At 50.2% G+C, this 27,471-nt stretch overlaps 15 protein-coding genes across 15 annotated transcripts; 9 read left to right on the forward strand and 6 right to left on the reverse strand.

Moving 5' to 3' along the window:
* Nucleotides 1-46: 46 nt before the first annotated feature.
* COCMIDRAFT_104495 (uncharacterized protein) lies at nucleotides 47-1,546 on the forward strand (the record flags this gene model as incomplete). Its single annotated transcript, XM_007693222.1, has 1 exon — nucleotides 47-1,546. One exon carries the CDS (start codon nucleotides 47-49, stop codon nucleotides 1,544-1,546), a length of 1,500 nt encoding a protein of 499 aa, XP_007691412.1.
* A 600-nt stretch (nucleotides 1,547-2,146) lies between these two features.
* Nucleotides 2,147-3,415, forward strand: COCMIDRAFT_42324 (glycosyltransferase family 8 protein; the record flags this gene model as incomplete). The annotated part of the gene is made up of 1 exon (XM_007693223.1): nucleotides 2,147-3,415. A coding segment is annotated over one exon (1,269 nt), but the record flags the coding sequence as incomplete, so codon positions are not given.
* Nucleotides 3,416-3,678: 263 nt separating this feature from the next.
* On the reverse strand, nucleotides 3,679-7,973 carry COCMIDRAFT_8295 (uncharacterized protein; the record flags this gene model as incomplete). Its single annotated transcript, XM_007693210.1, has 3 exons — nucleotides 3,679-5,369; nucleotides 5,416-7,867; nucleotides 7,926-7,973. The coding sequence occupies 3 exons, from the start codon at nucleotides 7,971-7,973 to the stop codon at nucleotides 3,679-3,681; spliced, it is 4,191 nt and encodes a 1,396-aa protein (XP_007691400.1).
* Nucleotides 7,974-8,104: 131 nt separating this feature from the next.
* On the forward strand, nucleotides 8,105-8,335 carry COCMIDRAFT_104510 (uncharacterized protein; the record flags this gene model as incomplete). Its single annotated transcript, XM_007693224.1, has 1 exon — nucleotides 8,105-8,335. The coding sequence occupies one exon, from the start codon at nucleotides 8,105-8,107 to the stop codon at nucleotides 8,333-8,335; it is 231 nt and encodes a 76-aa protein (XP_007691414.1).
* A 510-nt stretch (nucleotides 8,336-8,845) lies between these two features.
* On the forward strand, nucleotides 8,846-9,869 carry COCMIDRAFT_104487 (uncharacterized protein; the record flags this gene model as incomplete). Its single annotated transcript, XM_007693225.1, has 3 exons — nucleotides 8,846-8,890; nucleotides 8,944-9,025; nucleotides 9,073-9,869. 3 exons carry the CDS (start codon nucleotides 8,846-8,848, stop codon nucleotides 9,867-9,869), a joined length of 924 nt encoding a protein of 307 aa, XP_007691415.1.
* Nucleotides 9,870-9,982: 113 nt separating this feature from the next.
* On the reverse strand, nucleotides 9,983-12,293 carry COCMIDRAFT_29251 (uncharacterized protein; the record flags this gene model as incomplete). Its single annotated transcript, XM_007693215.1, has 3 exons — nucleotides 9,983-11,793; nucleotides 11,856-11,969; nucleotides 12,254-12,293. 3 exons carry the CDS (start codon nucleotides 12,291-12,293, stop codon nucleotides 9,983-9,985), a joined length of 1,965 nt encoding a protein of 654 aa, XP_007691405.1.
* A 346-nt stretch (nucleotides 12,294-12,639) lies between these two features.
* On the forward strand, nucleotides 12,640-14,386 carry COCMIDRAFT_104518 (uncharacterized protein; the record flags this gene model as incomplete). The annotated part of the gene is made up of 6 exons (XM_007693226.1): nucleotides 12,640-12,738; nucleotides 12,786-12,839; nucleotides 12,895-12,922; nucleotides 12,976-13,235; nucleotides 13,300-13,457; nucleotides 13,513-14,386. The coding sequence occupies 6 exons, from the start codon at nucleotides 12,640-12,642 to the stop codon at nucleotides 14,384-14,386; spliced, it is 1,473 nt and encodes a 490-aa protein (XP_007691416.1).
* An 87-nt stretch (nucleotides 14,387-14,473) lies between these two features.
* COCMIDRAFT_104480 (uncharacterized protein) lies at nucleotides 14,474-15,397 on the reverse strand (the record flags this gene model as incomplete). The annotated part of the gene is made up of 2 exons (XM_007693227.1): nucleotides 14,474-15,079; nucleotides 15,164-15,397. The coding sequence occupies 2 exons, from the start codon at nucleotides 15,395-15,397 to the stop codon at nucleotides 14,474-14,476; spliced, it is 840 nt and encodes a 279-aa protein (XP_007691417.1).
* Nucleotides 15,398-15,639: 242 nt separating this feature from the next.
* Nucleotides 15,640-16,896, forward strand: COCMIDRAFT_104475 (uncharacterized protein; the record flags this gene model as incomplete). The annotated part of the gene is made up of 1 exon (XM_007693228.1): nucleotides 15,640-16,896. The coding sequence occupies one exon, from the start codon at nucleotides 15,640-15,642 to the stop codon at nucleotides 16,894-16,896; it is 1,257 nt and encodes a 418-aa protein (XP_007691418.1).
* Nucleotides 16,897-17,263: 367 nt separating this feature from the next.
* Nucleotides 17,264-18,702, forward strand: COCMIDRAFT_104464 (glycoside hydrolase family 76 protein; the record flags this gene model as incomplete). The annotated part of the gene is made up of 3 exons (XM_007693229.1): nucleotides 17,264-17,351; nucleotides 17,402-18,102; nucleotides 18,154-18,702. 3 exons carry the CDS (start codon nucleotides 17,264-17,266, stop codon nucleotides 18,700-18,702), a joined length of 1,338 nt encoding a protein of 445 aa, XP_007691419.1.
* A 292-nt stretch (nucleotides 18,703-18,994) lies between these two features.
* COCMIDRAFT_104507 (uncharacterized protein) lies at nucleotides 18,995-19,902 on the forward strand (the record flags this gene model as incomplete). Its single annotated transcript, XM_007693230.1, has 2 exons — nucleotides 18,995-19,082; nucleotides 19,136-19,902. The coding sequence occupies 2 exons, from the start codon at nucleotides 18,995-18,997 to the stop codon at nucleotides 19,900-19,902; spliced, it is 855 nt and encodes a 284-aa protein (XP_007691420.1).
* Nucleotides 19,903-21,206: 1,304 nt separating this feature from the next.
* Nucleotides 21,207-23,608, reverse strand: COCMIDRAFT_104467 (uncharacterized protein; the record flags this gene model as incomplete). Its single annotated transcript, XM_007693231.1, has 3 exons — nucleotides 21,207-21,563; nucleotides 21,646-23,219; nucleotides 23,275-23,608. The coding sequence occupies 3 exons, from the start codon at nucleotides 23,606-23,608 to the stop codon at nucleotides 21,207-21,209; spliced, it is 2,265 nt and encodes a 754-aa protein (XP_007691421.1).
* A 432-nt stretch (nucleotides 23,609-24,040) lies between these two features.
* COCMIDRAFT_8304 (uncharacterized protein) lies at nucleotides 24,041-24,647 on the forward strand (the record flags this gene model as incomplete). Its single annotated transcript, XM_007693211.1, has 2 exons — nucleotides 24,041-24,049; nucleotides 24,141-24,647. 2 exons carry the CDS (start codon nucleotides 24,041-24,043, stop codon nucleotides 24,645-24,647), a joined length of 516 nt encoding a protein of 171 aa, XP_007691401.1.
* A 269-nt stretch (nucleotides 24,648-24,916) lies between these two features.
* COCMIDRAFT_29258 (uncharacterized protein) lies at nucleotides 24,917-26,353 on the reverse strand (the record flags this gene model as incomplete). The annotated part of the gene is made up of 2 exons (XM_007693216.1): nucleotides 24,917-25,480; nucleotides 25,661-26,353. 2 exons carry the CDS (start codon nucleotides 26,351-26,353, stop codon nucleotides 24,917-24,919), a joined length of 1,257 nt encoding a protein of 418 aa, XP_007691406.1.
* A 406-nt stretch (nucleotides 26,354-26,759) lies between these two features.
* COCMIDRAFT_39838 (uncharacterized protein) lies at nucleotides 26,760-27,407 on the reverse strand (the record flags this gene model as incomplete). Its single annotated transcript, XM_007693219.1, has 3 exons — nucleotides 26,760-26,910; nucleotides 26,952-27,084; nucleotides 27,308-27,407. 3 exons carry the CDS (start codon nucleotides 27,405-27,407, stop codon nucleotides 26,760-26,762), a joined length of 384 nt encoding a protein of 127 aa, XP_007691409.1.
* Between the last annotated feature and the right edge of the window lie 64 nt (nucleotides 27,408-27,471).

The raw sequence follows: 27,471 nt of genomic DNA on the forward strand, positions 1-27,471 counted from the left end.
TTCCTGGGACCCCTCAATCGTATCTACGTTTTTTCTACTCCCCAAAATGCCAGCTAAATATAACGGGTTGCTGGACCAAGATGGAATTGAAGAGGTCAAGCTTTCGCCATCAATCTGGAAGCCAGTTCGAACGGCCAAATGGAGCCTCGACATAGTACGCCCGGAATTTCTCTCCTTACGGCTGGCCTCAAAAAGCAAGCCGATTAGGCCAACAGCGTGGCTGGATGGCCTAAGAGGTTTCGCTGCACTCCTGGTCTATCTACAGCACCATCAGCTCTGGGCTCACGGGGAACGTGGTAACTCTGTCTTTGAACACGCCTACGGCTACGAGGGAAAACACTATTTCGCAACCCTACCATTCGTACGCATCTTTTTCTCTGGTGGCCACTTTGCTGTTGCCATCTTCTTCGTCATATCAGGTTATGTGCTTTCCCTCAAAAGTCTACGCATGATCCAGGACGGCCATGCTGTCAGTGCTGCAGACAGTATCGGTTCCGCTCTCTTCCGCCGTTGGCTGCGACTTTTCCTGCCCGTCATTGCGATAACTCTCGCATTCATGTCTATCCGACACTGGAGTGGAGTGTGGGTTGATTTGCAGCCAATGGAAGACACATACTGGAAAGACCTCATCAAGTGGTACCGCATGTTCAAAAACTACAGCTTTGTCTTTTCCACCGAGATTTATGACTTTGCTATACAGTTCCATGCACACGTCTGGTCGATCCCCATTGAATTCAAAGGATCCATCATCATCTATACCGCACTCTCCGCACTCTCCAGGTGCACAAAGAATGCCCGACTCTGCTGCGAGGTCGCTCTGATATTCTACTTCCTCTACATCGTCGACGGCTACTACGGCGCAATGTTCATGTCTGGAATGCTGCTCTGCGACCTCGATTTGCTCGCACAGCAGGATAAACTTCCACGACTGTTCTCCGCTCTGGCAAACTTCAAGGAGTTCATCTTCTTCCACATGTTTGTCTTATCTCTCTACCTCAGTGGCGTGCCCTCCTTTGACGCAGCTGACGCGGATCGCGCTGCTATCCTCACCAAGTCACCTGGATGGATCTGGTTATCGCATCTCAAGCCTCAAGCTGTATTTGATGCAAAATGGTTCTATCTCTTCTGGGCAGCATTCCTCGCGGTCGCATCAGTGCCTCGCTTGCCGTGGCTCAAGCAATTTTTCGAGACGCGCTTCTGTCAGTATCTTGGACGCGTGTCTTTTGCGCTCTACTTGGTACATGGAATTGTTATCTGGATCGTCGCTGACCGACTGTATGCGTTGGTGGGCCTTACGAGGTCGGCTCACGCCGAAGGAATACCGGAGTGGGTCAACAAATTTCCCCTGCCTGTCAGTGGCCCACTAGGGCTGGAATTGGCTTTTTGGTTACTCCAGCCCATCCTCCTATCTATCACACTGTATTTTGCAGAAGTTGTGACAAGGTTGGTCGACGAGCCAAGCGTCAAGTTTACCAATTGGCTCTACAAAAAGGCGCTTTCTCAACAGACGAAGCCGGGCCACCAGCGTAGCCACTCAACACTATAGGAAGGTATTCAGCTGCAGAAAAGTATCAATGTTGAACGAATTATTCTTGGACCCCAAATCCTTCATCGCAATCCTGATCTCGCGATGCTCTCCACACGTGCTGTCGATCCCAATAAGAACATTCGGCTTCATGTGACCATTTAGCTCCACTCCGCGGGAGGTGACGTGACGCCGCACTACTGCAGGTGCTGAAGGGGCAGGATGTGACACAGTGTAGACGCCCGTTGTATTGACGGTTGGAAAAGGTGCACTTCGCCGAGTCATTCCCCATGGGGGCCTAGGCTCCTAGTGAAGAACCATGGTCCCTGCCCTGCCGCTGATCTTAGCCCTCTTGTCGGCAATGACCAAATCAGGTACCAACACCGCCGACTATCAATTTCCTTTGCAGACGCAATTCCGTAACCGTGTTGATAGTACCTAACTTGCAGCGTACGTACGAGACTGCATATCGTTGGTGCCCGCTGCAACCTCGGATATTTGTGCCCATGCATGTGCGTCCATGCTCCGATTAACACATGTGACGAAGCGGATTCCGACCACCATCTGCTCTTGATCAGACGTCGGAGAGCGCCCGTGAAGTACCAATTTGTCCCTTTCACCATGAGGCGGCGGCACAATATTGCTTTGGCTACTATTGCATTCCTCGGTACAATCTTGCTGGTTGCACAGCACCGCAGTGAATACCGGCATACGCATGTTACCCATGCATCGTATGATACCAAAGAGAGTAATACCGGGATCGAAGTACTACCATCTGATCTAAAACCTTCTTCACATTCTCATGATGCATCCGGGTCAGGAACGGACGCCGAGGCGCACGTGACCCTACATGACGATGGTTCACCGGCTCAAGGAGTCTCAGAAGGCGATAGTTCGACGACACCTCCTTTGCTGGAAAACCCCTCTCCAGATGGACAAACCGTCCTAGAACCTGAATATGCTTTCCAAAAAGACCTCGATCTCCTCCTTCCAATCCCAGCCCTCCAACGCTTCAGCACCCACAAACCTCACAACTATGTACCCGGAGGCACAGAAACCTACGCCTACGCTACATTCCTAGCAACACGCAACGCGTCACTCAAAGACCCCTACTTCCTCGCCATCCACTCTCTCATCTACCGCCTCCTCTGGTCCCCCAAATCTCGCACCCAAAACCATCCCTTCATCGTCTTCGTTGCCGACTACGTCACACCCGAACAGCGCGCCCTCCTCTCCGGCGCCGGCGCCCTCGTCCGCGAACTCGCGCCCCTCCCCTGGTCCCCCAACGTCCCCGGCGTACAGCCCCGCTGGAAAGACCTCTTCGCCAAACTACACATGTGGCGAGAAACAGAATTCAGCCGCATCCTCTTCCTCGACGCCGACGCTTTCCCCCTAGCGCCCCTTGACGAAATGTTCACTCTCGCAGAGCCTCGCACTTGCGTGCCCGAGAAATTACATCTCGACGACTTTCTACCCGACGGCCCCGTCTGCGAACCCTACATCTTCGCTGGTATCCCGCAGGATCCCTTCAACACCGAACACCCCAATATCAACGTTGGCGCTATGCTCTTCACTCCTTCCCTCCGCATGCATCAGCGCTTGCTACAGAATTACGTCAAGACGGATAAATATGACTGCTTGATGGCGGAACAAGCGTTTCTGAATTGGCAGTTTGGCCCGGACTCGGCGTTTCCGGCGACGAAGCTGGAGAGGGAGTGGGGTGGGTTTTTTCCAAAGGAAGAGGAAGAGGGGAGGTTGAAGGTTGTGCATGAGAAGATTTGGGTTTTGGAGGGGGGTTGGATGAAGGAGGAGTGGGGGAGCGGGTGGAGGGATATGATTGGGTTTTATGAGGGGGAGGAGTTTGTGAGGGTGAGGGAGGGGGATGGGAAGGCTGAGGGGTAGGGTTGGTGAATACGTTTGTTTTGTCTTTTTGTGGCGGATCCTTTTTTTTCTTATATAGTTTGAAATGCTTGAAGGAAAGTATGATAGGTAATGATACTATGACAGTGCAATGAAGCAGAACTTCCCTGATTATCTTGGCATTTGTGAATCTACTGTTCAATCATCTGCAACACTGAACTCTTGCACGACATAAACTTTGAATCTCAATATCGACTAAACAGCACACTCTAGACGTACATATCTATATCACACTACGCACTAGCCTCAGCCGTACTCTGTCGGCCCGCCACGCTTCCTCCCTTCCAGATCTCCTTGGGATCCTTCTTATCCTGCAGCCTACTCTCCTCTCCTTCCTTGCCCCACCCACCGCCTCCAGGAGTGTGAATAATGATACGCTCACCCGGCCGCATACTGGCCGTGTTTTTCGCACCAAGATTGATATACCTATACTCCACATCTTCTTTCTTGTCACTTGCAGCATCCTTCTTCTCCAGGGCCTCTACATCACTTGACGTCGTGGGTGCGTGCGGAGCCGACTCTTGAGGTTCAGTAGGTTTCTTAGAGTCTGAGTTCTGGTCGATGGCCTTTTTGTCGACTTTGCGGACCCATATGTTGAGACCGCAGGCGGCGTCGCCTCCTCCCTCCATACCGTATGGATGGTAGACTCTTCTTTCGCTCAAGATGCTGACTTGGACTGGTATGCGGAATTCAATGTCGCGAATGACTCCTTCGCCACCAATATGCATTCCGCGTCCTGCGCTGCCTTGTCTGAGTGAGAATTCTCGGAGCAGAACAGGGTATCGGCGCTCAAATACTTCGGAGTCGGTAATGCGGGTGTTGGTCATGTGGGTATGCACGCCGCTCGTTCCGTTCCATGTGGGGCCCGCGCCAGATCCTCCAGCGATAGTCTCGTAGTATCCGAATCCTTTGGTCTCTTTTCTCTCTCCGCTCTTCGCCCCTTCTCCGAATGTGGTACCACCGAAACCAAAAGTAAGATTGTTGCAATCGCCTTGACTGGCGGCACAGGCGCGGAAGGCTTTCAATACGACATCTGTAACGCGCTGACTCGTGAGCACGTTGCCACCCACGACAGCAGCGTTGTCTGACGGCGAGAGAAAAGACTTCTTAGGAATGAGAACGTGGATTGGCTTCAAGCAACCTTGGTTCAATGGGATATCTTCACTGATCAGACATCGCAGACAGTATATAATAGCCGAGTAAGTGACAGCTTCAGGGGCGTTGATATTGCCGTAAACCTCAGGACCTGTTCCTGAAAAGTCAAAGACAGCTTCACCCTTTTCCGGGTCAATGGAGATCTTGAGGCGGATAGGGCTTCCATCATCCATGAATTCCTCTGCACTGAGGTCTTGGCCCTCAAAACGCTTGTACACGTCTTTGAGCAATGCTCGTACAGATTTCTCAGCATTGGCTTGGATGCTGGTCATGTAGAACTTGACAACCTCCTCGCCGTAATCGGACATGAGTGTACTGATGAGATTAATACCCTTCTGGTTAGCGGCGACTTGAGCCTTCAGATCGTTGATGTTGTCACTAAGGCATCGAGTGCCAGAGCATCCAGGATATTGGCCTGGCTCATCGAGTAGCAGTTCAGTAATGCGCTCTTCGTTAAAGTGGCCTTCTGATACGAGCTTCTCCGATTTGATAGCAGCGCCTTCTTGGTAGAGCTCCTTGGAAGCTGGAGGCATCGAACCAGGAAGGATACCACCGATATCGGCATGATGTGCGCGAGAGGCGACGTAGAAGACGATGTTGTCACCACTGAATGCTGGCGTTATCACGGTGATATCCGGTAAATGTGTACCGCCAAACATAGGGTGGTTGGAAACTAGTACATCCCCCTTTTTGAGCTTGCCTTTCCAGATGGCTGCTTGCTTGCGGACACAGGTCGACATGCTTCCAAGGTGGACAGGAAGATGAGGTGCTATATGTGCGTTAGCATTGTTGCATATCATAGATGTGAAGCTTACCATTTGCGACTAGTCCGCCATCTGCATCAAAAAGCGCGCAAGAGTAGTCCAGTCGTTCTTTGACGTTGGTAGACACACTAGTCTTCTGCAGGGCGCGACCCATTTGCTCGGCAATAGCCATGAACCTGTGAGCGAAGATACTCAGAAGAATTGGATCCACTTCCTTCGTGTCAATCTGTTTTTCTTGATCTTCGGTTTCACCGATATTTATCACAACATGCGTGTTGATGATGAGCGCAGTAGCACCAGGAGTAACTACGATAGTCTGTGTGCCGTCTGCAATGATTGCTGGGCCCTTCAAACGATCTCCAACTTCAAGGTCTTCAAGCTTGTACACAGAGGTATCTTGCCGACCACCCTCGAAGAACACCTTGCGTGTATCGTAACGCTTTGCGTCGCCTTGAAGATCTTTGGGCTTGATCTCCTTCAGCTGTTGATCCACACTCTTTTCCAACCCTTCAAAGGACTTCCCAATGCCTCGTGCTCTGACATCGTCCACGATGATGTCGCGGTCTGGCAGTGTGAAACCAAACTCTTGTTCGTGCTGTTTGACGAAAGCTTTCCCAAAAGCCCACTCGTCACCATCATACTCTTGTTGGGCCTCTTCTTTGGTAGGCTTGATGATCATGAGCGCTGACTCAGTTCCTCGGTAGCGCAAGTTGAGGTACTCTTCGAACTGAATATGCTCCTCATCAAAGCCCTGCTCCTTTAGTGTAGCCGTTGATTTACTCTTCAAGTCCGCCATCTTGGCTTGCAAGTATTCCCTCACATCCTTCTTGTCTGACCAGACCTTCGACTCTGGCTCTTGCCTTTCGTCGACGACATCAGCAAGGGCCATGCCGTATGCGGATAGTACTGATGAGTATCTGTGAACGAGAATCTGCGAAATACCGAGAGCCTCAGCGATCGCAACAGCGTGCTGTCCACCGGCCCCACCAAAGGTTGCAAGTCGGTGTTTCGATGTATCGTGGCCTCGCGCCTCAGTCAAACTACGAATGGGTCGCGTCATAGTCTCGTTTGCGATCTTGATGAAACCATTCGCAATGTCATCCAACGACATTTCTTTTTCCTTATTGCCTCCAGCAATCTCCTTGTTTATTTGATCTGCCAATTCTTTGAAGAGCTTCTCGCTAGCCTGTGCGTCCAGACCCTCATCCTCGTTCTTTCCGAAGATCTTGGGAAAGAAGTCAGGTAATAGCCGGCCAAGGAACAGGTTCGCGTCTGTAATTGTCAATGGACCACCTTTTCGATAGCATGCTGGGCCAGGGTGTGCGCTTGCCGATTCTGGGCCAACAACGAAAAGGCCGTTCTTCCAGAAGAGACGCGACCCACCACCGGCTGCGACTGTGTTGATGTCGAGTTGCGGCGACTGAATAGTGACTCCGGCAGTCGTAGTCTCAAAGACGTGATCGTATCGCCCAGCACCGTATCGGCTGACGTCGGTACTGGTGCCACCCATGTCGAACCCAATAACAGGTATCTTGGTCTGAGGATCGTAGGACGTTAGTGCATAGCCCACCACTCCACCAGCAGGTCCCGACAGGATGGCTTTAAGACCTGAGAACATGTCGACATCTACAAGACCGCCGTCGGATTGCATGAACTCGCATCGCGCACCTTTGGAACCTTCTTCGCGCTTCACGCTCTTGGTACCAAGGCCGCCCTCAAAGCCCTTGGAGAAGCCATCAATGTACTTTCGTATCGCGGGTGTTAGATAGGCATCTGCGCATGCAGAGGTTGCTCGTGGAACCAGCTTAATCATGGGCATGAGCTCGTGACTTAAGCTGACATGCTCAAACCCGATTTCTCTTGCAATCTTGCCTACTAGTGCTTCATGCTTCGGGTATGTGTAGCCATGCATCAAACACACAGCTATGCTCTTCAACCCACTATCATATACCTCTTGAAGTTGCTTTCTAATTGCTTCTTCCTGCGGCCTTTGTAATATGCGCACTGTCTCACCCGACAATCCTTTGACCAGTTCAGCTCCATCGCCAGCCTCTTCGATACTGGCAGCTTGTGTTTGATTCCTTTCTGGGTCCTCGGCATAGTCTTCCAGCGTGACACGCTCATCAATCTCTACCACCTTTTTGTAGAGTACCTCTGGCTTCCGGATATCCAGGGCGAAAATATTGGGTCGACTTTGGTTGCCAATCTCGAGGCAGTCCTTGAAACCCTTTGTCACAACCATGGCGATATCCTCGCCCTTGCGCTCCAGCAGCGCATTCGTAGCCACTGTTGTGCCCATGCGTATACTCTCAATCTTGGACGTGTCCAGAGGCTGTCCGCGAGGAATTTCGGTGCCTGTGAATTTGGAAAGGAGGCGACGGATACCTTCGAGGGGCGCATCATCGTAGTTTGACGGATCAACAGAAAGAAGCTTGATGAGAACATCGTCTTCCATCTTGCCTGTTCCGGGATTGCCCACGCAATCTGTGAATGTGCCGCCACGCTAGATATTCAGTAATCAGCCATAGATTCTTCAAACCGAGAAAAAAAAGATTTCTTACGTCAATGGCAATGCGGATTCCCCGCTGTGCGATCTTTGGCGCAGCCATGGTTGTGCCTGGGAATTAGGTCGCGCACACGAAATGCAAATGTGAGTGTTAGGCAGACCTTGGAGGTTCAAAGATCATCAATTAACACAGGCGAAAGCCAAAACCAAGAATGAGCGAAGAATGATGGCAAAATGCGATGTGACACGATATGCAGGCTGGACGCGGCTGCATATACGCTCCCAGCGAGAGCTTTAAGTGGGGTACGCGATGCTACCCCGCGGCGGCTTTTGTCATCCAAATCATGTCATCGTGGTAGCTTGAGCTTGGTGACATCTGCTACCCTATCTGCACACGCCACTTCCGACATTAGTGGGCCTTGTCGGCGTTGTCGGGAATTCTTTTGCACACGACTTGCCCATTGATAAGCGTTCTGAAATGGTCGGTTACCGAGCCATTGGCGCAACTATACATTTTATTTTATTAGGTTAGAATTTCGCACATGTAGCACGAAAATGACTTGGTCTTTCCTATAATCAACTGGTACAATCAAGAAGGTAGGCCTAGAGGGGTTGAACGAGCTTGGCCACGCGATAAATGGCTTTATGGTAAAATATGTCCAATAAATCTCAAATGCCACTATCCAGTATCAAGTCTCTGAATTCAGCATGCCCAAACGGGAATTTTGGGGCAAACTTCTAAGATCGGAATGATGTGCGGTCTTCTGCTGGGGTGTATGCTTGCATCGATTTAGATCTGGTGGGCCCTTGCTACAGTCACAAGGGTGTTGGGAATTGCTTTTGAATTTCCCGATCGATAGGGCAACGCAACAATTTGATGGGAAATAAGATCAAATGCTTTGCACTTGTTTCAGTCAAATAAGTTTCTTTTGACTCTTTATTACTCTCTTCTTATCACGATCAACGAGCCAAAAGATGGGGTCCATAAGTGAAGTAGATACCGCATGCGGTATGCCCACGGTATAATCCAAATCTGAATTGGAAACAGGCTCACAGTTGACATAAAAATGTAGATTTGGACAAGGTTGATACGTTTTGTCGCCGAGGAGGATAATGTTGAGCACCTCGGTGAGCCACTCGATAGAAATATCGATGGTAAGCAACCCGCCTAGCAGTCTTTCACATCTGCTGAGATAGTATAGTTGGCGCAACTCTAGCGTCAGGAGAGAAAGTGCAAGCCCGCCTCTTCACAGGAACGTCTGTTCTCTCGGTACAAAACAAGCCCACAAGCACAGTCCTCACAGTCTCGAGATTACTTCCGCCACTCTCAAAGTCGGAAGTGGGAACTATTCGCTGCATAGGCTTGAACTACCGGAAGCATGCGAAAGAAATGAACTTGGAACTTCCCAACCACCCCACACTCTTTTTCAAGCCAGCAACATGTTTGGGCGCTCCGAACGCTCCACTGTTGATCCCACATCAAGCCACAGATGGCCAAGCGGACTATGAAGCCGAGCTCGCAGTCATCATAGGGAAAGCCGCAAGAAACGTTAGCAAAGAGAATGCCATGGAGTACGTCCTGGGCTATACATGTTCCAACGACGTAACGGCCCGAGTTCATCAATTCAATGGCGCCCAGTGGGGTTTCGGAAAAGGATTCGATGGATTCGCACCGCTAGGCCCTTGCCTCGTATCCGCCGCTACAATACCCGACCCTGGTCAAATCGAGTTGAAGACTGTGTTGAATGGCGAAACGATGCAATACTCGCTTGCAAACGATATGATATTCAGTATTCCCGAAATTGTAGCATATCTCAGCCAAGGGACGACGTTGGAGCCGGGCACGGTAATTATGACCGGCACGCCACATGGCATTGGAGTGAGCAAAGTGCCAAAGGTCTGGTTGAAGCAAGGAGATGATTTAAGAATTGTGATGAGCCATGGAATGGGAAGTCTAGTGACCCCAGTAGTCTATGAAGCGCAGCCCAAGCTCAGATAATTCAGAAAAAAATTTCAACTCATTCAGACCGATTCATGGCCAAGATGCAGTCACTAAATTATATTCTTCGCGGTGAATCATTGGTCAACAGTCTGTCAAAATCTGACTTGGTACTATTGAAATCCAAAAGTCATCTGTTCTTGAGTGATACTGTCGAGAACATGCTCCCATTGCTGCAGGTCTGTAGATGGATCACCCCAGGGAGGCGCTTGCCATTGGAAGGGACCTCCTGCACCAAAGTTAAGTAAACCTGGTACTGCTTCTGAACTATCTATCGTTTCGGGCGAGACAAAGTTGTTGGCGTCATCCCGTTCTCCAGCATGCGCAATAGCTGGAGGATCCACTGTCGTGCTATAACGCGCCCCAAGCGATGTACTCGCTCTATTACTGCTGCCACGATTTTCACGAAATTGCTTTGACTTTTTAATACAAAGCTCAATAATCTTGACCTCTGCAAGTGCAAACTCATTCAGCCAGATGTCTCCGCGTTGCATGTCGCAATAAGCAGTCAGATCTTCTAATATCGCGTCGCATTGGTACGAGTGTGGATCCTTAACTGCAACGATTCCCAGGACTAGCGCGCTGTTGAATAGGTGATGAGGTCCCAGACTCCATTTTAACCGATCGTGTAAGGGCTGTTGAAGATAGTCGAGGCGCATTGCAAGGTCAGCACAAGCTGATGAAATACAAGCATCGTGACTGTGTCGAAAGCGATTTGTGATACTTTGGCGCAGCAGATATGGGCGATGGAGTGTAACGCGGGCAAAGTGGTACATGGAGTGAAGGTATAAGCGGTTCCAAGGTATAAATGAATGAACACAATCTTGCGAAGTATCAGAGTCTTTGATGCGAAAATACTCCGGTAATCTGGCTGCCCATTCAAGAATTTCCCGGTCTAGGGAAAGAACGGTATCGTACGAGGATGTTGAGAGACCGAAGCAGCGTTCTTGAATGTTACCAATGATTTTTGCCAAATCATGAGCTAGGAAATTATAGACACTTAGGGTAGGCTCGGAAAGCGGCAGTACAGGCAGAGCTGCAGCATATTCTTCTGGCTCGTCATCCAGCCAGACATTGGTTGCCCGTTGGACGAGGCATTGCTGGTCCACAATTGCAAACGGACGGCCAATGGCCAACGCAATTGTCTTGTCCAAGGTGTACAAATGACTCCAGAGTCGCCTTCTAGTCTCTGTCTCTTTTCGCGGAAGTCGCCATCGCTCGCCATCGATGTGCATGCCTTGGGCTTGGGCCATGCGCATAGCGAAACTGGTCGTCAACCAGGACTCTGGGACTCGTCGCATATGTATGAGATAGCGTGTTACTAAGACGCCAGCGCGGACGAGATCTGTTGACTCGCCATAGAATGTAGGCGCGATCACAATGGCTCGTCGGGAAGCCCAGTAGAAGCGAAGAGATGTTTCCTGCAAGTCCCGCTGAACTTCAGCGTTCTTCGGGTGTGGGCAATCTAAAAAGACGCCATAAGCAAGGATAATGAATAATAATGCCAGCCAACGCAAGTCAATTGATGCGTAGTCGTCGAAGCCGAATTTGCGCTCCCAAAACTCGGCATACTTGGTCTTGAATGAAGCAGGATGAATTGCGTCAATGGTCCAGTTGAGCTCGACAATAAACACATCAACCAGCCGGTCAACACTGGCTTTGTTTCGAGGCAATATGCCCAGTAAATCCCAGATTTGTGAAAAAGGGCCACCAACGTCTCGGAAAGACTGCGCTGAAGCCGATGCATGGCGAATGCCAGATGAGAGATCCGGTGCAGGTTCTTCGATTATCTTGGCTGCAGCCTGGGGTCCGAAGTAAGATGAACCGAAGAAAGAAGGAGCATCTCTACTCCTGAACAGATTTCCGACCTGTGCATCCCTGGGTTCCGGTGAGGCCCTGTTGCAGGAAGCAGAAGCCTGGGTACCTTGATATAGTTTTAGTTAGGAGGTCTTGCTACAAGATTTAGACAGCCTAGCCGCAACTCACTCGCAGCAGTTCCAACGATATTTTCAGCGGCAGGCTCTGTATTACTAAGGGTAGATACATGTACTGATTGCTGACGATGAGCTTCAGCTTCTTCGCTATATGTGCAGTCCGATGCTACATCGCGTCGTGTACAGTTAAAGCATGGCAACTCTCCATCGCACTATATCTCTGGTCAGTCGTTGGTCACTTGCCCTCAGTCATGATAAGTTTAATACAGGAGAGCATCCAGTGTGTCGTCAAGCGGACCAACGTGAATCTTGGAGCTCATGGGATTCTTTCATACGACGTCACCGCGGGCATTCCTGATTATCTCATACGTGCCTTTTGTTTTCTCCTGTGACATGTTACACAACTCTTAGCCTGTCGTCCTCTCTTCCTTTTCTTTCTTAACGGCTCACTGTCAATTCTCTCCACTCGGTCTCCGGTACGCTCATCCATTGTGGAACACAGCAATTTCCCAGATGATGCAGAAGAATTTGCCGATAAGCATCCGCTTAAAACTGATACGACCTAACGACCAGGGTTGCGACATACGTTTATCTTATCCGCAGTCCATGTTACAGTGGGTCGCTGCGAGTTTAGCGTGCCTACACCACCCAGATTGGCAAGGCGGGCGACATCCCCGCGTCGGCCAAATGTCTATCATAGATCGGTAAATACACTTGATAAACCGTCATACCTACACCTGATATTACAATGTTGTATATCTGCAGCGAATGCGCCTGTATGGGCTTTCGATCTCATTTTGGGTCTCAGTCACGTCTTTTGCGCCATGTCGGATTCAATGCATGACACCAAAGTCACGGATGGCTCGCTTTGCGAGAAGGATATCCAAGCTGAATCAAGTGAAGAAATCCAAATCGATCCGATCGCAGAAAAAAAGGTAATGACTTGTTGTGTTTCAACCAAAGTCATGTACTGACTAAACAGCTTATCCGCAAGTTGGACCTCATCCTATCACCTATGATGGTTATAGTGTTCTTGGTAAGAAATCTCCATTCTACTGGGTAATTCTTCAAGATTGACTAACTCATCTTAGGTGGCCTACCTTGACCGTTCCAACGTCGGTATATACTCGCCCTGATGTAGTCACGACGTAGCTTTCGCTAACTTATACTAGGAAATGCTGCTATTGCAGGTATGAATGAGGACCTGAACCTTACCGGCAACCGTCTCAATGTCGCCGTGACCCTTTTCTATGTGACATATATCGCATTCGAACTCCCTTCGTCACTTCTGCTGAAGCGACTACGCCCGTCTCGTCTGATCCCTTTCTTCATCATCAGCTGGAGCGCTGTCATCATTGGGGCTGCATTTGTCCAGAGTTATGCTTCTCTCATTGCTACACGCCTTCTATTAGGTGCCTTTGAATCTGGGCTGGTAAGAGATACATGTACGAAATGTACGTGAGACATACGCTAACTTTGTACCCGTGTCTCGACAGTTTCCCTGTCTCACCTTGTACCTCAGCATGTACTACAGGCCCCTAGAGCAAGCTCGAAGAGTATCGTATCTTTTTGTTGCATCTGCCTTGAGCGGCGCTTTCGGTGGACTACTGGCGTACGGCTTGACAAACCTGCATGGTGCAAGAGGTCTTGCTGGGTATGTACTCCACTATTCAAATTGACCTTAGACGATGAACTAACAATCCCTTAAGCTGGCGTTGGCTGTTTCTCGTCGAGGGACTCATTTCGATTGTCGTAGGGTTTGCAATGATTTTCCTTCTTCCTGACAATTTTGAGACTGCATGGTGGCTGAATGAGGACGAAAAGGCGCTCCTTCGCGCTAGACACGAAAAAGAACGACTCTACCAAGGCAAATCGATGACAACGGATGCCATGGACAAAACCGAAGTCAAACTGGCATTCAAGGACCCCAAGCTATGGCTGAGCGCTGCATGTCAATTTTGCGCAAACACCTGCTCCTTTGGTTTCTCGACGTTTCTTCCTGTAATCATCCGTGGATTCGGATACTCAAGCATCCGCACTCAGCTTTTGACAGTACCAGTATACATCTGGGCCTCGGCGGTGTATCTCTTTATCGCTTTCTGCTCGGACTATGTCAATCGCCGCGCCTACTTCATGATTCCTTTGGCCTTAGTCACATCGGTTGGTTATGCTATGATGCTCGGAGTTTCAATGGCATCAACAGGTGTACTATACTTTGCAACGTTTGTTACGGCCACCGGCATTTTCTGCTGTGTTGGACTTAACGTTACATGGGTTATCAACAGCAATGCTGGGTACTTCAAGCGCGCTACCGCTATTGGTCTGCAACAAGCCATTGGTAACTCAGCGGGCATCATGGCTGGTCAGATCTACCGTCTCTCCAATAGCGATGGTCGATACGTAATTGGCCATGCGATATCCATCTGTGCAATCACAATAGCAGCTTGCGGGTACGGCATCATGTACATTGTGCTTCGCAAGATCAACAGGAAGAGGGAGAGAATGACTATTGAAGAAAGGATCAGGGAGATTGACTCTGGGAAATTGGGCGATCGTCACCCGGATTTCCGTTATACTTTATAACTTATTATCAATATGGTTCAATACATAGTAATGGACACATCAGCAGTTCAGAAACGGTTTCATTTTGTTCATTCCGCAGTTCTACACCTACGGTTTTGCATCGATTCCCTTGAACGTCTTCGTGATGTTGGTAATAGCCTCCTCGACAGGTAATCTCTCCATGGAACTCGCACCATAGAAGCCATGCACATCCTTCGTCCGACTAATAACATACTCTGCATCCTCTGGCTTCGCAATCGGACCCCCATGACACAAAATAATAACGTCATCCTTGATCTCCGTCGCCGCATCCCGAATCTCCTGAATCAACTTCACACACTCATCCAGACTCTTCCCCGTCGCCGCCCCAATACTCCCCGACGTAGTCAATCCCATATGCGCAACTAGCACATCCGCCCCCGCATTCGCCATCTTCTTCGCCTCCTCAACGTTAAACACATACGGCGTAGTCAAAAGATCCATCTCCCGCGCCATCTTGACAACCTCGACTTCAGCATCATACGACATACCTGTCTCCTCTAGATTCTGGCGAAACGTCCCATCAATCAAGCCTACAGTCGGGAAATTCTGGATCCCCGCGAACCCGAGATCCTTGAGCTGCTTCAGGAAACGCGACATGTCGCGGAAAGGGTCTGTGGCGCAGACACCTGCTAGCACGGGTGTTGATTTGACGATGGGGAGGACTTCGCCGGCCTATGAAGTTATCAGCCACCAATATATATATACCTTTTTCTTTGAAAGATAAAATTGAGATCCGGGTGCGTGTGTAGAACTTACCATCTCGAGCACGACATCATTCGCATTACCGTACGGCATTAATCCAGCCAGCGACCCGCGCCCCGCCATGCGGTATCTCCCGCTGTTGTATATTATAATCAGATCACCGCCACCTGCTTCGATGAATTTGGCGCTGAGACCGATACCCGCACCAGCGCCGACGATGATTTTTCCATTTTTGATTTGAGAACGGAGGTTCTGTAGGATAGATGTGCGGTCGTTTGGTGGAGACATAGCTGATATGTTCCAAATAATCGAAATTGCGGGAGATTAGACGATGCCCGTGATTTTGAAGACGATTGCGGCGATCACGTCGGTTCTAAGGACGATTGAGGAAGTGTACGTAGTATGTGATGACGTCATTTCTGGCGCGGGGATTGCATGCATACATTACATGAGGATGACTTACTTGGGACCCACTGGTGTTCCCGTGGAGTTGAGTTTACCACACCTATCCTTTATCTATATCTATCGCCATGTCTCCTTCACCTTGCGTTGCACTCATCGGTACCTGTGATACGAAACTGGAAGAGTTGCTTTTTCTGCGTGATAGCATTCAGCAGAATGATGCCAGTGTAGTTCTTATTGATGTGGGCCGCAACCCCATCGAACATGGAGCCATCGGCATTACCCAACAGAAGCTACTTGATGATTTTGGAGATGGGAAAAAGGTCGGCGACCTCCCGCGAGGCGAGGTCATCAAGATCATGGCGGGCTGCGCTACAAAGGCCGTCAAGAAGCTTTATGGGGAAGGAAAGATTCATGGCTTGATCAATGCAGGTGGCTCGGGTGGTACATCGCTCGCTGCAGAAGTTATGAGAAACGCCCTACCTATCGGCTTTCCGAAGCTGATTGTTTCAACCGTAGCGAGCGGCGACACTGGCCCGATTGTTGGAGAAACGGATATCACGATGATGTACAGCGTTGTTGATGTGGCCGGCTTGAACCAAGTTCTTCGAAATGTCCTTAGCAATGCTGGAGCCGCCATTGCTGGTATGTCTCGGGCATATGCATCAAACGGTAGGGATATAGCTCAGCTGCAGAAAAAGCGTGTAGGCATCACGATGTTTGGTGTCACCACTCCGGCTGTAGATGCGATTCGAAGACATTTGGAGGCCAACTACGACATCGAAACATATGTGTTCCATGCCACAGGGCACGGCGGGAAGGCCATGGAGCGACTTGTTCGAGAAGGAGGCCTCGACGCAGTGCTCGATCTTACAACGACAGAGATATGCGATCACCTTACCGGTGGTGTCATGAGTGCAGGAGAACATCGCCTGGAAGCTGCTGCAGAGGCTGGGATACCAACTGTTGTATCTGTGGGTGCTACAGATATGACGAATTTCGGCCCAAAGAGTACCGTCCCGGAGCGCTACAAGGACCGCAAGCTATATGAGCATAACCCAGTTGTGACGCTGATGAGGACGTCAGAGAGTGAAGCTAGACAAGTCGGCGGATTCATCGCGAGTCAGCTGAAGAAGCGTGCAAAGGTTCCACAGGCGGTGCAGATTTGGCTCCCAAGAGGAGGAATCAGCATGATTGCAACACCAGGAGGGCCGTTCGAAGATACGGAAGCTGATGCTGCGCTCTTCGATGCTATTAAGAACGGTCTTCAAGGAAGTGGAATTGACATCGTGGAAGACGACCGAGCAATCAACGACGAAGGATTCGCGCATGATATCGCCGAGGCTTTGGTTGCAAAGATGGGGATTGATCGCAAAACCACCTGATACGACTGTAACGAGGCTGTGTCTATTTTCCAACTGCACAGCCAATGCCATGCATCTCAAAGGATTTTTTCAGGCAGAAAATAGAATATGTGGCGCTGAAGCTCGGATGGCAAGCCCCTTGGTGCCTAGAACAGGCACCCCTTTGGAATTAAGGCGTGCTGCATCAATTTAACGGCAGAACAACTACCATTGGTCGTATCGTCAAGCGCCACGGCTCAGGTCCACGCGAAAAGCACTAGAAGAATGTCAAACCGCCCTCTGCCATAACCAGGAGACTAAACTCACGGCTTCTTCGTTCCTTGCGGCCTCATTTCTTGCCTTTCTGTAACCACAGTCACTCGTTTTCGTGTTCTTGCTGCTTTTCACAATGTTTGCACGCACAGCCGTGCTATCGCTTGCCTTTTCGTGCCTCTATGGCAACGTCGCAGCCATTGAATTGGACATTAACAGTAGAGGTAACATGGCGCGTTTTCTCACATGCCGAACCAACCCCTAACATTTGCAGATTCAATTGTCGATGCTGCAAAGAGCCTGGCAGGTGGCATCGTAAAATACTACAACGCAAGTGTTTCTGAATCTGGAATCCCTGGAGTTTTCCCCGAGGAGTACTATTGGTGGGAAGCTGGTATCGTGCTTGATGGGCTGATCGGATATTCAAGTTTGACTGGCGATAAGCAATACGACTCGTTAGTCTCGGAGGGTATTCAATGGCAGCGAGGCAACAACTACGCCTTCATGGCGCGGAATCAGACGGCTTCTATGGGCAACGACGACCATTGCGCATGGGGCCAGGCAGCGATGAGTGCTGCGGAGTTCGGATTCCCAAAACCAGAAAATGGAACATGGGTAGATGCGGCCATCTCTGTGTTTGACGTCCTTACCATGCGGTGGAGCACTGAATCTTGTGACGGTGGTCTTTCTATGGCGATCTTCATCTTCAACGAGGGATCCAGCTATAAGCAGATGGCCTCGAACGGAAACTTCTTTCTCCTCGCCTCTCGCCTTGCGAGGTTCACTGGCAATGGCACCTATGCTGAATGGGCCGAGAAGATCTTTGACTGGACACACGAAAAGGGCTTCATCACGGATGACTACGATATTTACGACGGTGCCGATGGAGAAAAGAATTGCACTGATTTCAACCGAATTCAATTTACCTATAACCACGGGCTTTTCACTGAGGGCGCGGCTGTCCTATACAACATCGTAAGCACATTCTCATACATGTATTTGAACAGCCACTAATCCGTTTGTTAGACGAATGGTAAGCAAAAATGGGCCGACGCAGTCGAGGGATTTGTAAATTCTACATCTCGCTTCATTGAAAACGACGTTCTCGTAGAGACCGCTTGCGAAAACAACGGCAAATGCTCCGTGGATCAACGGGCCTTCAAAGGCGTTGCGGCTCGTTCGTATGCCCGCGCTGCAGTTGCTGCACCTGCTCTGACGGATCCTCTGACTTTGATGTTGGAGAAGTCGGCCGAAGGCGCAGCGAGGGATTGTAGCAAGAGTCAGGGAGGGACGGGCGATGTTTCATGCTCACTGAGTTGGGTGAATCAAGAAAGCATGTGGGAGTATAACACTGCTAGCGATGGGAACTTGGGTGAGGTGTTCGGTGCAATGGAGGTCGTGCAAGGCTTGTTGTATTCGCAGGCAAAGATCCAAGGATCCAATGCTACTGGCAGCCCGGTAGAGGACGGTGAAGCTTCAAAACCGTCGGGCGGTGCTGCGGGTGCTGCAGGCACCATGACGGCCAGTATTACGGTTGTCTTGGCTGCTGCGATAGCCGCGGCTCTGCTGTGCTAGTCACATGAACTTGGTGTATTGTAGTGTAGGAATCCAGATAACAGACCCCGGCCACTTATTATCATACGGTCAGCACGTGATGGGGGTTGAGTTTCCCGAAACGCGCATCGATTCCCCGAGAAAGAGCTAAGCATGCCAAGTCTCGCAATTGCAGCCAATGGAAGCGGGGCATGTGTTTAGTGGGCCTGTCTTCGGAATGCGATCTTTCGGCTATCGTTCCAGCCCATCCGCTGTCATCCCCTCCCTTTTCTTCTTTTAAGCCTTTAGACGCCGGCTCCTACGCGCGTTGACAATGGTATCAGTCATGGATCTCCTACCGTTTGCAGTAGCCTTGGTCGCCATTGTGGGTGGCTACCTGGTATACTCCAGCAGCAGTAGCGGTAAGAGCATCCCAACACAACCAAAAGAAACACTTGAAACTAAACCCACCCAGCACCCCGCAAAGTGCTCAAGCCCACCGAGTTCCAGGAGTTTGAACTCGAGCACAAGCAAGTCATCTCGCATAACACGGCGATTTACCGCTTCAAGCTGCCCCGTCCAACTGATATCCTCGGCCTCCCCATCGGCCAGCACATTTCTCTCGCCGCCACGATCCCCGGCCAGCCCAAGGAAGTCGTCCGCTCGTACACCCCCATCACCTCCGACGAAGACAAGGGCCATGTCGACCTCATCATCAAGTCATACCCTACCGGCAACATCTCCAAATACGTAACCGAACTCAAGATCGGCGATAAGATGAAGATCCGAGGCCCCAAGGGCGCCATGGTATACACCCCCAACTTGGTCAGACACTTTGGCATGATTGCCGGTGGCACGGGAATCACCCCAATGCTGCAAATCGCAAAGGCCATTATGCGTGGACGACCGACTGGTGACAAAACCGAGGTTGATCTCATCTTTGCCAACGTCAACTCCGAGGATATCCTGCTCAAAGACGAACTCGATGCCCTCGCTGCAAAGGACCCCAAGTTCCGCGTTCACTATGTGCTCAACAACCCGCCTGAAGGCTGGACCGGAGGCGTCGGCTTTGTTACCGCTGATATGATCAAGGAGAAGCTTCCAGCCCCAGCCAAGGACGTCAAGATTCTAATTTGCGGTCCTCCGCCTATGGTTGCTGCTATGAAGAAGGCGACAGAAAGTCTGGGATTCGAGAAGGCGAGACCCGTTAGTAAACTCGAGGATCAGGTTTTCTGCTTCTAAGTGGTTTGCTGGCATTGCAACGCTTGAGGTTGTTGGGTGAAGAAGATGTAGAGGATGAGATGATGAAGGTCGCCAACCTCGTCATCAGTGTGAATTGATAGTGTAACGTAAAATTCGTTTTTGCCATTTGATAGAAAAGACTTTTGAGGACACGTGGTCTCTCTCTTTCTTTGGGGGGATTTGACTGGACTTTTTTTTCCAATTTCTACATTTGATACATTCAGATCAGAATTGGAATCATACATTATCAATTATGTCTATTAATGCGCGAAAGAGAAAAAAAGAAGAAAAGCACATCTCATGCCATTGCAATCGCCTCAGAAATTTACTCTTCCTGCCACTTTGAGGATATAAATCAACATTCATTACTCCTCAAGACGCATTTCTTTGAAATCTCATTCAACACCCCCTAACCCCCCTTTACCAAGAGACAGACACAATTCTCATCCCAAGCGCCTATACCACACACACATACACCCATCAATTTCAACTTCACCAAAGCGAACCACAAACCAGCCCCCCCCTCCAAAAAAATCTCATGCAATAGTAAATTTTCTCTCTTCTTCTTCTTCTTCTTCTTCTTCACAATCATCACATGAAAAAAAAAACGCCACACACACACACACACACAAAAAGGATTTACGAATTCTACGCCTTTCCCTCTCCACTCCACTCCCCGTGGTATTTTCCCGCAGGAAATAAGAGAGAGAGAGAGAGAGAGAGAGAGAAGGAAAAAAAAACTCCAACCCCCCCCCCCCCCCCAGCGCAACGCTAATGCCAATGCCAATGCTAATGCTTTGGTGAAGAACAGGGAAAGAAACAAACGTAGATACATGCAAGAGAGAGAGAGAGGAAGAAGAAAACAATGCCAGAGTGGAATGCGAGAATGGAGGGATTGATGGGTTGATGTTTTTGCATAGGGTTGGAGGAGGAGGGGTGAGGGAGAAGGTGAAGGTTGAAGGAGAGAGAGGGAGAGGCACTAAAACCATAAGCCGTGCTGTGCGTTAAACAAACCCCACCCCCGTCGAAGAAAACAAGACGAGAGATATGCCTCATCAGACCCCGCATTTCTTTCCTTCTTTCCTTCTCTTTCTCTATCTTTCGAGGAAGGAAAGTAAAGGAGGGAGGAGGGGGGATAAAAGGGAACAAAAAAAAGATTTTTGCTATAACTTTTTTTTTCGTTCATATGTAGGTATCGTCACACCGTTCCAAAGTCATGAAAAAGGTAATTCGTTAAAGAAGAATAAAAGATATAAAGTAGTGTTTTTCTCTCTTTTAAAAAGAAGAAGACGAAGGTATTAAAATCAATGCTCGTCTTCACTACTCCATCCCCCATCATCTTCTTGATCGATACTCTCCATGACTTCTTTGATGACGCCGTGGCTTTTGGGGTCGAGATTCATGGCAATGGTTAGGTGGCGAATGGCACTTGAGCGGTCGTGCAGTTTCTTGTAGCATCTTCCGAGTAGGAAATGGATGTTTGGGTCGTCGGGTGCGGCGTCTTTGAGGTATAGGAGTTCCTTGAGGGCTTCTTGCGGGGCGTTGAGTTTGAGCAGGACTTGGGATTTGCGGAAGCGGGCCATGACGGAGCGGGGGTCGATCCTGATGGCGTTTTCGAATTGTAAAAGGGCGGGCTCGATTTTCTTCATACGGTCCAGAACCTGAGGGGGGGTTTTTTGTTAGTTGGTTGAAGTGGATAGTATATATATATATATATGTGTGTGTGTGTGCAAAATAACTTACAAGACCAATTCGAACAAGTATCATGGCGTTGTTCTGGTTGATTTCTGCTGCTGCCCTATAGTGCTTCTCGGCTACTTCATATTTACCCAGACGTTCATACACATTGCCCAGACCATACCAGCCATTGTAGTGTCGGTTGTCTGCACTGATAGCATTGCGGTAAGCAGCCATGGCTTTGTCAAACTCTTCATTTGCCACATGCTCGTGTCCTTGTAGTGTGTAAGCATAGGCGAACTTTGGATCCAGCTGTGTAGCGCGTGAGAAACATTTTACAGCATCGCCATGCTGCCGGTCCAGAGAACTAGCATTGCCGAGTGCACACCATGCTTGTGGAGAGAGTCGGTCTTGATCCATGAGTGTGTGGGCAAGGTGACCCAAAGATACCTCATCTTTCAGTTGCCATAATGTGTTGGAATATACCTCCATGTGCTCTAATGAAGAAGGCGCCATTTCCCGGATTTTCCGGAACGTGCTTCCTGCTTCTGCATAGTGTGTGCGCTCATAGTATGCTTTACCGATTTGTGCAAGGACCCAGGGTGTTTCACGCTGTGCCTTGGGTACGGCTGTAAATGCTTCCAATGCCTTGGACGCATCATAACGACTCAGATGTCGATAACCCGAACCAATCTTGAGAAGTAGGTCCAGCAACCAATTCAAAACCTCCCGCTCCCGTGATGTGTCGGCCGGTTGAGCCATTCTCGGAGGTGGAGCTACAGTTACTGGCGCCCCGTTTTGAGGCCTAACCTCAGGTTTCGATGGCTCAGACGTCTCGATATGTGGTTTCCTGTTTCCACTAACAACTCTTCCTACAGTCGATGTAGTCCCTGATCGTGATTTAGGAGCCGCGGCTCTTGCTTTTCGCAACTCACGCCGCTCTTTCGATTCAATTTCTTTACTTGATGCCATCCCTTGCCTGGGGTTTGATGGTCGGATCTGGGTAATAGAGTTTAACAACCTCACACTGCGCCGTGGTGGCGCCGCGGTGGGGTCCAGCGGCTGGGGAGGTGCGTTCTGCGTTTGGTGTAATGAATGGCCAGAAACGGTCCTCTTATGTCCGTTCTGGTATACGGGTCGCGGGATATCCGTCTGATCGCCGTCTGGATTCGTCTTGGTACGTACCCTTGAAGTGACTGCCCGTGACATGACAGGGCCACCAGTTTCAGCCATCATGACATGTTCATCATGCATATTCTGACCATTTGCCACTGGAGTGTCGAATTCGTGGTGCGAGTTGGGTTGCGTAGCGCGACCGTTCAGCTTTGAAAGCAGATTTGATCCTCCCATATTGAGTCCACCGTCGTTGGCTTGCCTTGTGTTGAAGGGATCTATTTCAGGTGTTCGGGCGAAGGGAAGCATGTCGGGTGTGATCTTAAAGATGTTGTGTGGGCGGACGACGGCGCCAATATCGCAGAGGCCGGTGAATGCATCCCACATGAAGGAATTGATCTTGAGCGCTTCGACAAAGTAGTCAATGGCTTTCCTTGTATCCCCATGTGCTGCGTATAGTTTTCCTAGTAGGCAATAGCAGGCTGCTGCATCTGGAACATGTCGTCGCGAAGTCTCGGAGTGTTTATCTGGGTTCTTTGTTAGCGGACTGGGCCCGAGAAGGCCTGTGTGTGGACCACCTACTCCAGTGGTTGCGCCCTGCCCATAAACTGCGCACCTTCTCCAACGCCTGGCCACCCTGCTCGCAGCGGCCTAGGGCGAGACAGGCGTGGGCGAATACGTAAGCGCATCCCAGATGCTGCGTGTGCATTCCCTTGGTGCGCGCATCGTCAAAGGCGGCCTTGTATCTACCGAGGCGAAGGTTGCAGAGGGCAAGCAGGTGCGCTGCATCTGGATTGCGGGGTTCGAGTGCTTGTAAACGGCCAGCGAGGAACAGGGCGTTTTCAACAAAGCCGTTGTCGAGATGGTAGTGTATGAGCTGGCGCAGCTGGGCATTGACGCCTGGCGGGGGTGACATGCTTTCCTGACGACAAGGCGAGGATCTAGGCTGGAGGGCTCATAGTACGAGTGGTCATGGGAAGAGCGGAGGTAGCGGTAAGACTTGGTGAGGGCGTGGGCCCCGGGGGGGTTGTTGTAGGGAAGGCGTGTTGTGGTAAAGGTCGTTTGAGTGTCTCGGTGGCTGTTCGGAGTGATGCTGGCGGCGTGTTCGACAAAGTGAATTGGTAAACACGGGTTTTACACAACTCCAACGGCAGTAGAGATCGGTATAGTTTGGACGAGTGCGTAGGGAGAAGAGACGGCGGCGGCGATGTTCGCGACGTTTGTTGCTCGCCTTTGTCGCGATCTAGGCTGCGCGCGCTTGTTATGGCGCTCGGGCCATACACATCACAATCCTCCTTCACAGTTCCGCATCCTGTTTTTTTGCTGCTTCACCGCACTCGCCGTCATCATGGCACAGGTACGTCTTGCACGCCACATCAGTCCTCCGCCGCGAGATGCGTCGTCGAAGAAACCCATCTCCCCTCGACAATCGCTCATGCCTTGCCTAGAAAGCTACCAAAACGCTTGCCGCCTCCAACACCAAGCGCCTTAACCAGACCCTCTACGTCACACTAGTTGTCCATGGCTTCTGGTGGCTGTTCCGAGCCCTCATCTTCCGATCCTCTCTATCCCGCAAGTCGCTGCTTCTCTACCTGCTCCTCTCGGCCCCGCAGATCCTCATACAGCTTTACTTTGAGCGTCTCTCTCGCCCCACCCTCACTGCCGATGGCGCCGTGAAGCGACCTGGCGAGGACCTCGATGCCAAGGGCCTGACCGAGTACATGTGGGATGTGGTTTACTGGACCTATGGCTGCATCATTCTGGCTACCATTATGGGCGACTATGCTTGGTGGCTGTGGGCTGTGATCCCCGCCTACAGTGCCTATGCTGCCTGGGGCACTTACTCTGGCATGAGAGGCGGCTTCCAGGATGCTGCAGGTGTGCCCCAGCCGCAGGCAAGCAAGAGACAGGCCAAGATGGAGAAGCGGGGTGGCCAGAAGGTCCAGTACCGATGAAGAAAAGAAAGGTCATGTCGACACTTGTACATGGCAGAGCCAGCAATGGACCTGGTTCGTGTACACCATGTCACAATGCATGCTCTTGTAGGGAATGTCGTAATCATTCATGCGCCCAATATTGTAGGCATGTAGAGTCGTGATCATACAATATGTTATACATCAAGGTAGCCCATGTCATGGACTGCGTAATGGTGTTGGGTTGCTTCCCTTGTGCGATCCTTGTGTGGACGCGTGCTTTGATCATGTGATTTTACAATGCGATGTACCTATGCTTCTACCCGCGTAGGGATTTTGGGTATACCTCGCTTGCGGTCCTGATGTGGTACTCCATACCGCCATCCGGCTGCCGCTGCTCCTCTTCCATCACGTCCCGCAGCCTCGACACTAACGTCTTGGATGACAAAGTCCCATCTTCGTTGGGGCACCACCTTCAAGGCCTTGAGCTCGGCCTCCTTCTTTCTCTCCTCCCTCTTCTTCTGCTCTTGTTGCTTTTCTAGGCGCTCTTCAGCAAGCTTCCTTCGCTCCTCGAAGCCAAGGCCTGCCTCGAGTTCACGCTCTGCCTGCACCAGTTCTGGGTGGGGAATACGCGCATCAGCAGGCAGGAGGTTGTTATCAAATGCCTTGCCAGCATCGACACGTGTAAAGCGGCGCGACTCGGCAACTGGCACAAATAGTTGTTGTCGTGTCGCAGGGTGCACAACAAGGTCATTAATAGGTTCATGAGTGACTGGCCTCTTGCCTTTGTTTTGTGGCAAAGAGGGATCAATGTATGGTGTTGTAGGAAGCATGGAAAGGACGGCTTTAGAGTAGGGTAATGCCAGCTTCTTCCCCTGTTGAAATTGCGTCAGCAGTTGTTGTCAAGCGAGTTGCGGTTTGTATAGTAGACGTGATGACGACGTTCAGCAAGAGCATGACTTAATTTTTGTAACCATGTGGGTGTCTTAAAGACTAATCGATTTTTTTAAGAAGCTCATCATGTCGTGGGAGGGTGTAGAGAAAATGTAACATACCTGTGCTACCCACTCCTTCTCCATCTGCTTTAATCGCACGACGGCGCCGACACGCTCGTTGCTGACGCCGAACTCGACGCTGGCAAGTGACACAGTCGCACCTTCCTTTTTCACTCGTTTGTATATCGCTTCGCGCAAGTCCTCACTCAGGACTGGTTGGCTGCGAAAATACTGGTTGAGGGGAAATGGTCGTAAGTCTTCCGCCGTTTCTGGGGGAAGCTTGCCATCATCCGCCTCTTCGCCTTTCTTGCTCGTCTCCTTGTTTTCAGCATCACTGGACCGTATCGCTGCTTCCAGCTCGTCCAGATTCTCCTGTGCTTCAGGCGTCTTCTCCTCTGCCGGCTTGTCTGCCTGAGATTCGGCATTGGATGTGTCCGTCTTGGTCGCAGTAGCGGCTTTCGCAGCGCCATCCTTTCGCCATCCTGGACCCGCACGTACCAGGTTGCCAAACTTGTCGTAGGCTCCTAGGTAGTTTGTTGAGTCGGGTATGGGTTCCTTCAGCTGTCGGCCAGGCCCATTGAGCCACTCATAGAATTTCCTCCGCCGTAATGTCACTTGGGCACATGGTGTCTGTGAAAATTGCCGCGACGACCGTACTGGTAACGATGAGGTATGTGGCCTAGCGACTGAGTACGAGGAAATTTGCGGGACAGCTGGTACTGAAAATTTTGAAGCTTGTAACCGAGGAGGCATGTTGGATAGGGCAGGTGCTACCGCATTGGCGTGGACGAGTAGAATTACAAGAGGGGAAGAAGAAGGGAAGAGGCGGATGGGTATAATAGGCAGTGATGCAGCAGAGTGTGAAGTGATGATTAGCTTGCAGGAAATTCTGAGCAAGTCGGAATTTGTGGCTAGCGTCTTGGCATCCATACACAGCGTAGCCTTTGCGCCTCTACACTACAGCAGAAATAAAATTGCACGGCATACCACGAATTGCGCCAATTCATAGGATTTGAGTTTGCAAATTCTTCAGCTGGAACGACTTCATGGAATGTACCCAGTCACACATGAAACAACAAAAGAAAGCATAGCATCACCATGGTCAATGAGGTCCTGCTAGATGCACTTTAGATTCCATCCCTAAACTCCACATTTGCATTTAAAAGGGTATTGAGTAAAACAAGGCCGTTGCATACAGAGCAAAAGCCACTGCGAGGGGAACATGAACGAAACGTGAATGCCAACGAATCAATACGCTGTAAAGACAGGATAGTGTCCAGCCCAGACATATCGTAGCGCTGCATGCGCATCTATCGTGTAAATGAGCCCCTAAAAAACAAAAAAAAAAAACAATCGTAACCTAATCCAAGTGCTCTCCATGCAAAGACACCGGCATCTGCATGTTCTGCTAGTTGCCCCCCATGGAAAGCCAATGCCCATTAGAACTTGGTCGCGCCGAACAATGAGTGCCAGTAACAAATGTGCTGCAAATGAAGAAGAGAGAAACAACATGGGGGAAAAAAAAGAACCCAAAAATACGCCCATAGCATGAACATGGGAATGTCCATGCAATGCGGCTTTCCTGCGAAAATGACAGAAGAAATACTCTGGATAAATGCAAGCCCTAGGACCGTGCATGGGGAGGGAATAAAAAGAAAAAGATCAGCAAATAAATGGGAAACTCTGTCCAAACTCCATGGGGGAAACCGAATGAGCAATCGCACAAGGGGGAATCATCGCTGTATGCTGGAAAGAGGTCCACGTCCAACGGGCATGATAGCCCAGGAGATTCCGCGCCAGTACCCATGCCCGTAGTTTAATGAAGCCAAATATAACCCAGACACTCAACACCTTGCCATGACCGAAATGAC

Source organism: Bipolaris oryzae, assembly GCF_000523455.1.
Source record: "Bipolaris oryzae ATCC 44560 unplaced genomic scaffold scaffold_156, whole genome shotgun sequence".
Classification (NCBI taxonomy): domain Eukaryota; kingdom Fungi; phylum Ascomycota; class Dothideomycetes; order Pleosporales; family Pleosporaceae; genus Bipolaris; species Bipolaris oryzae.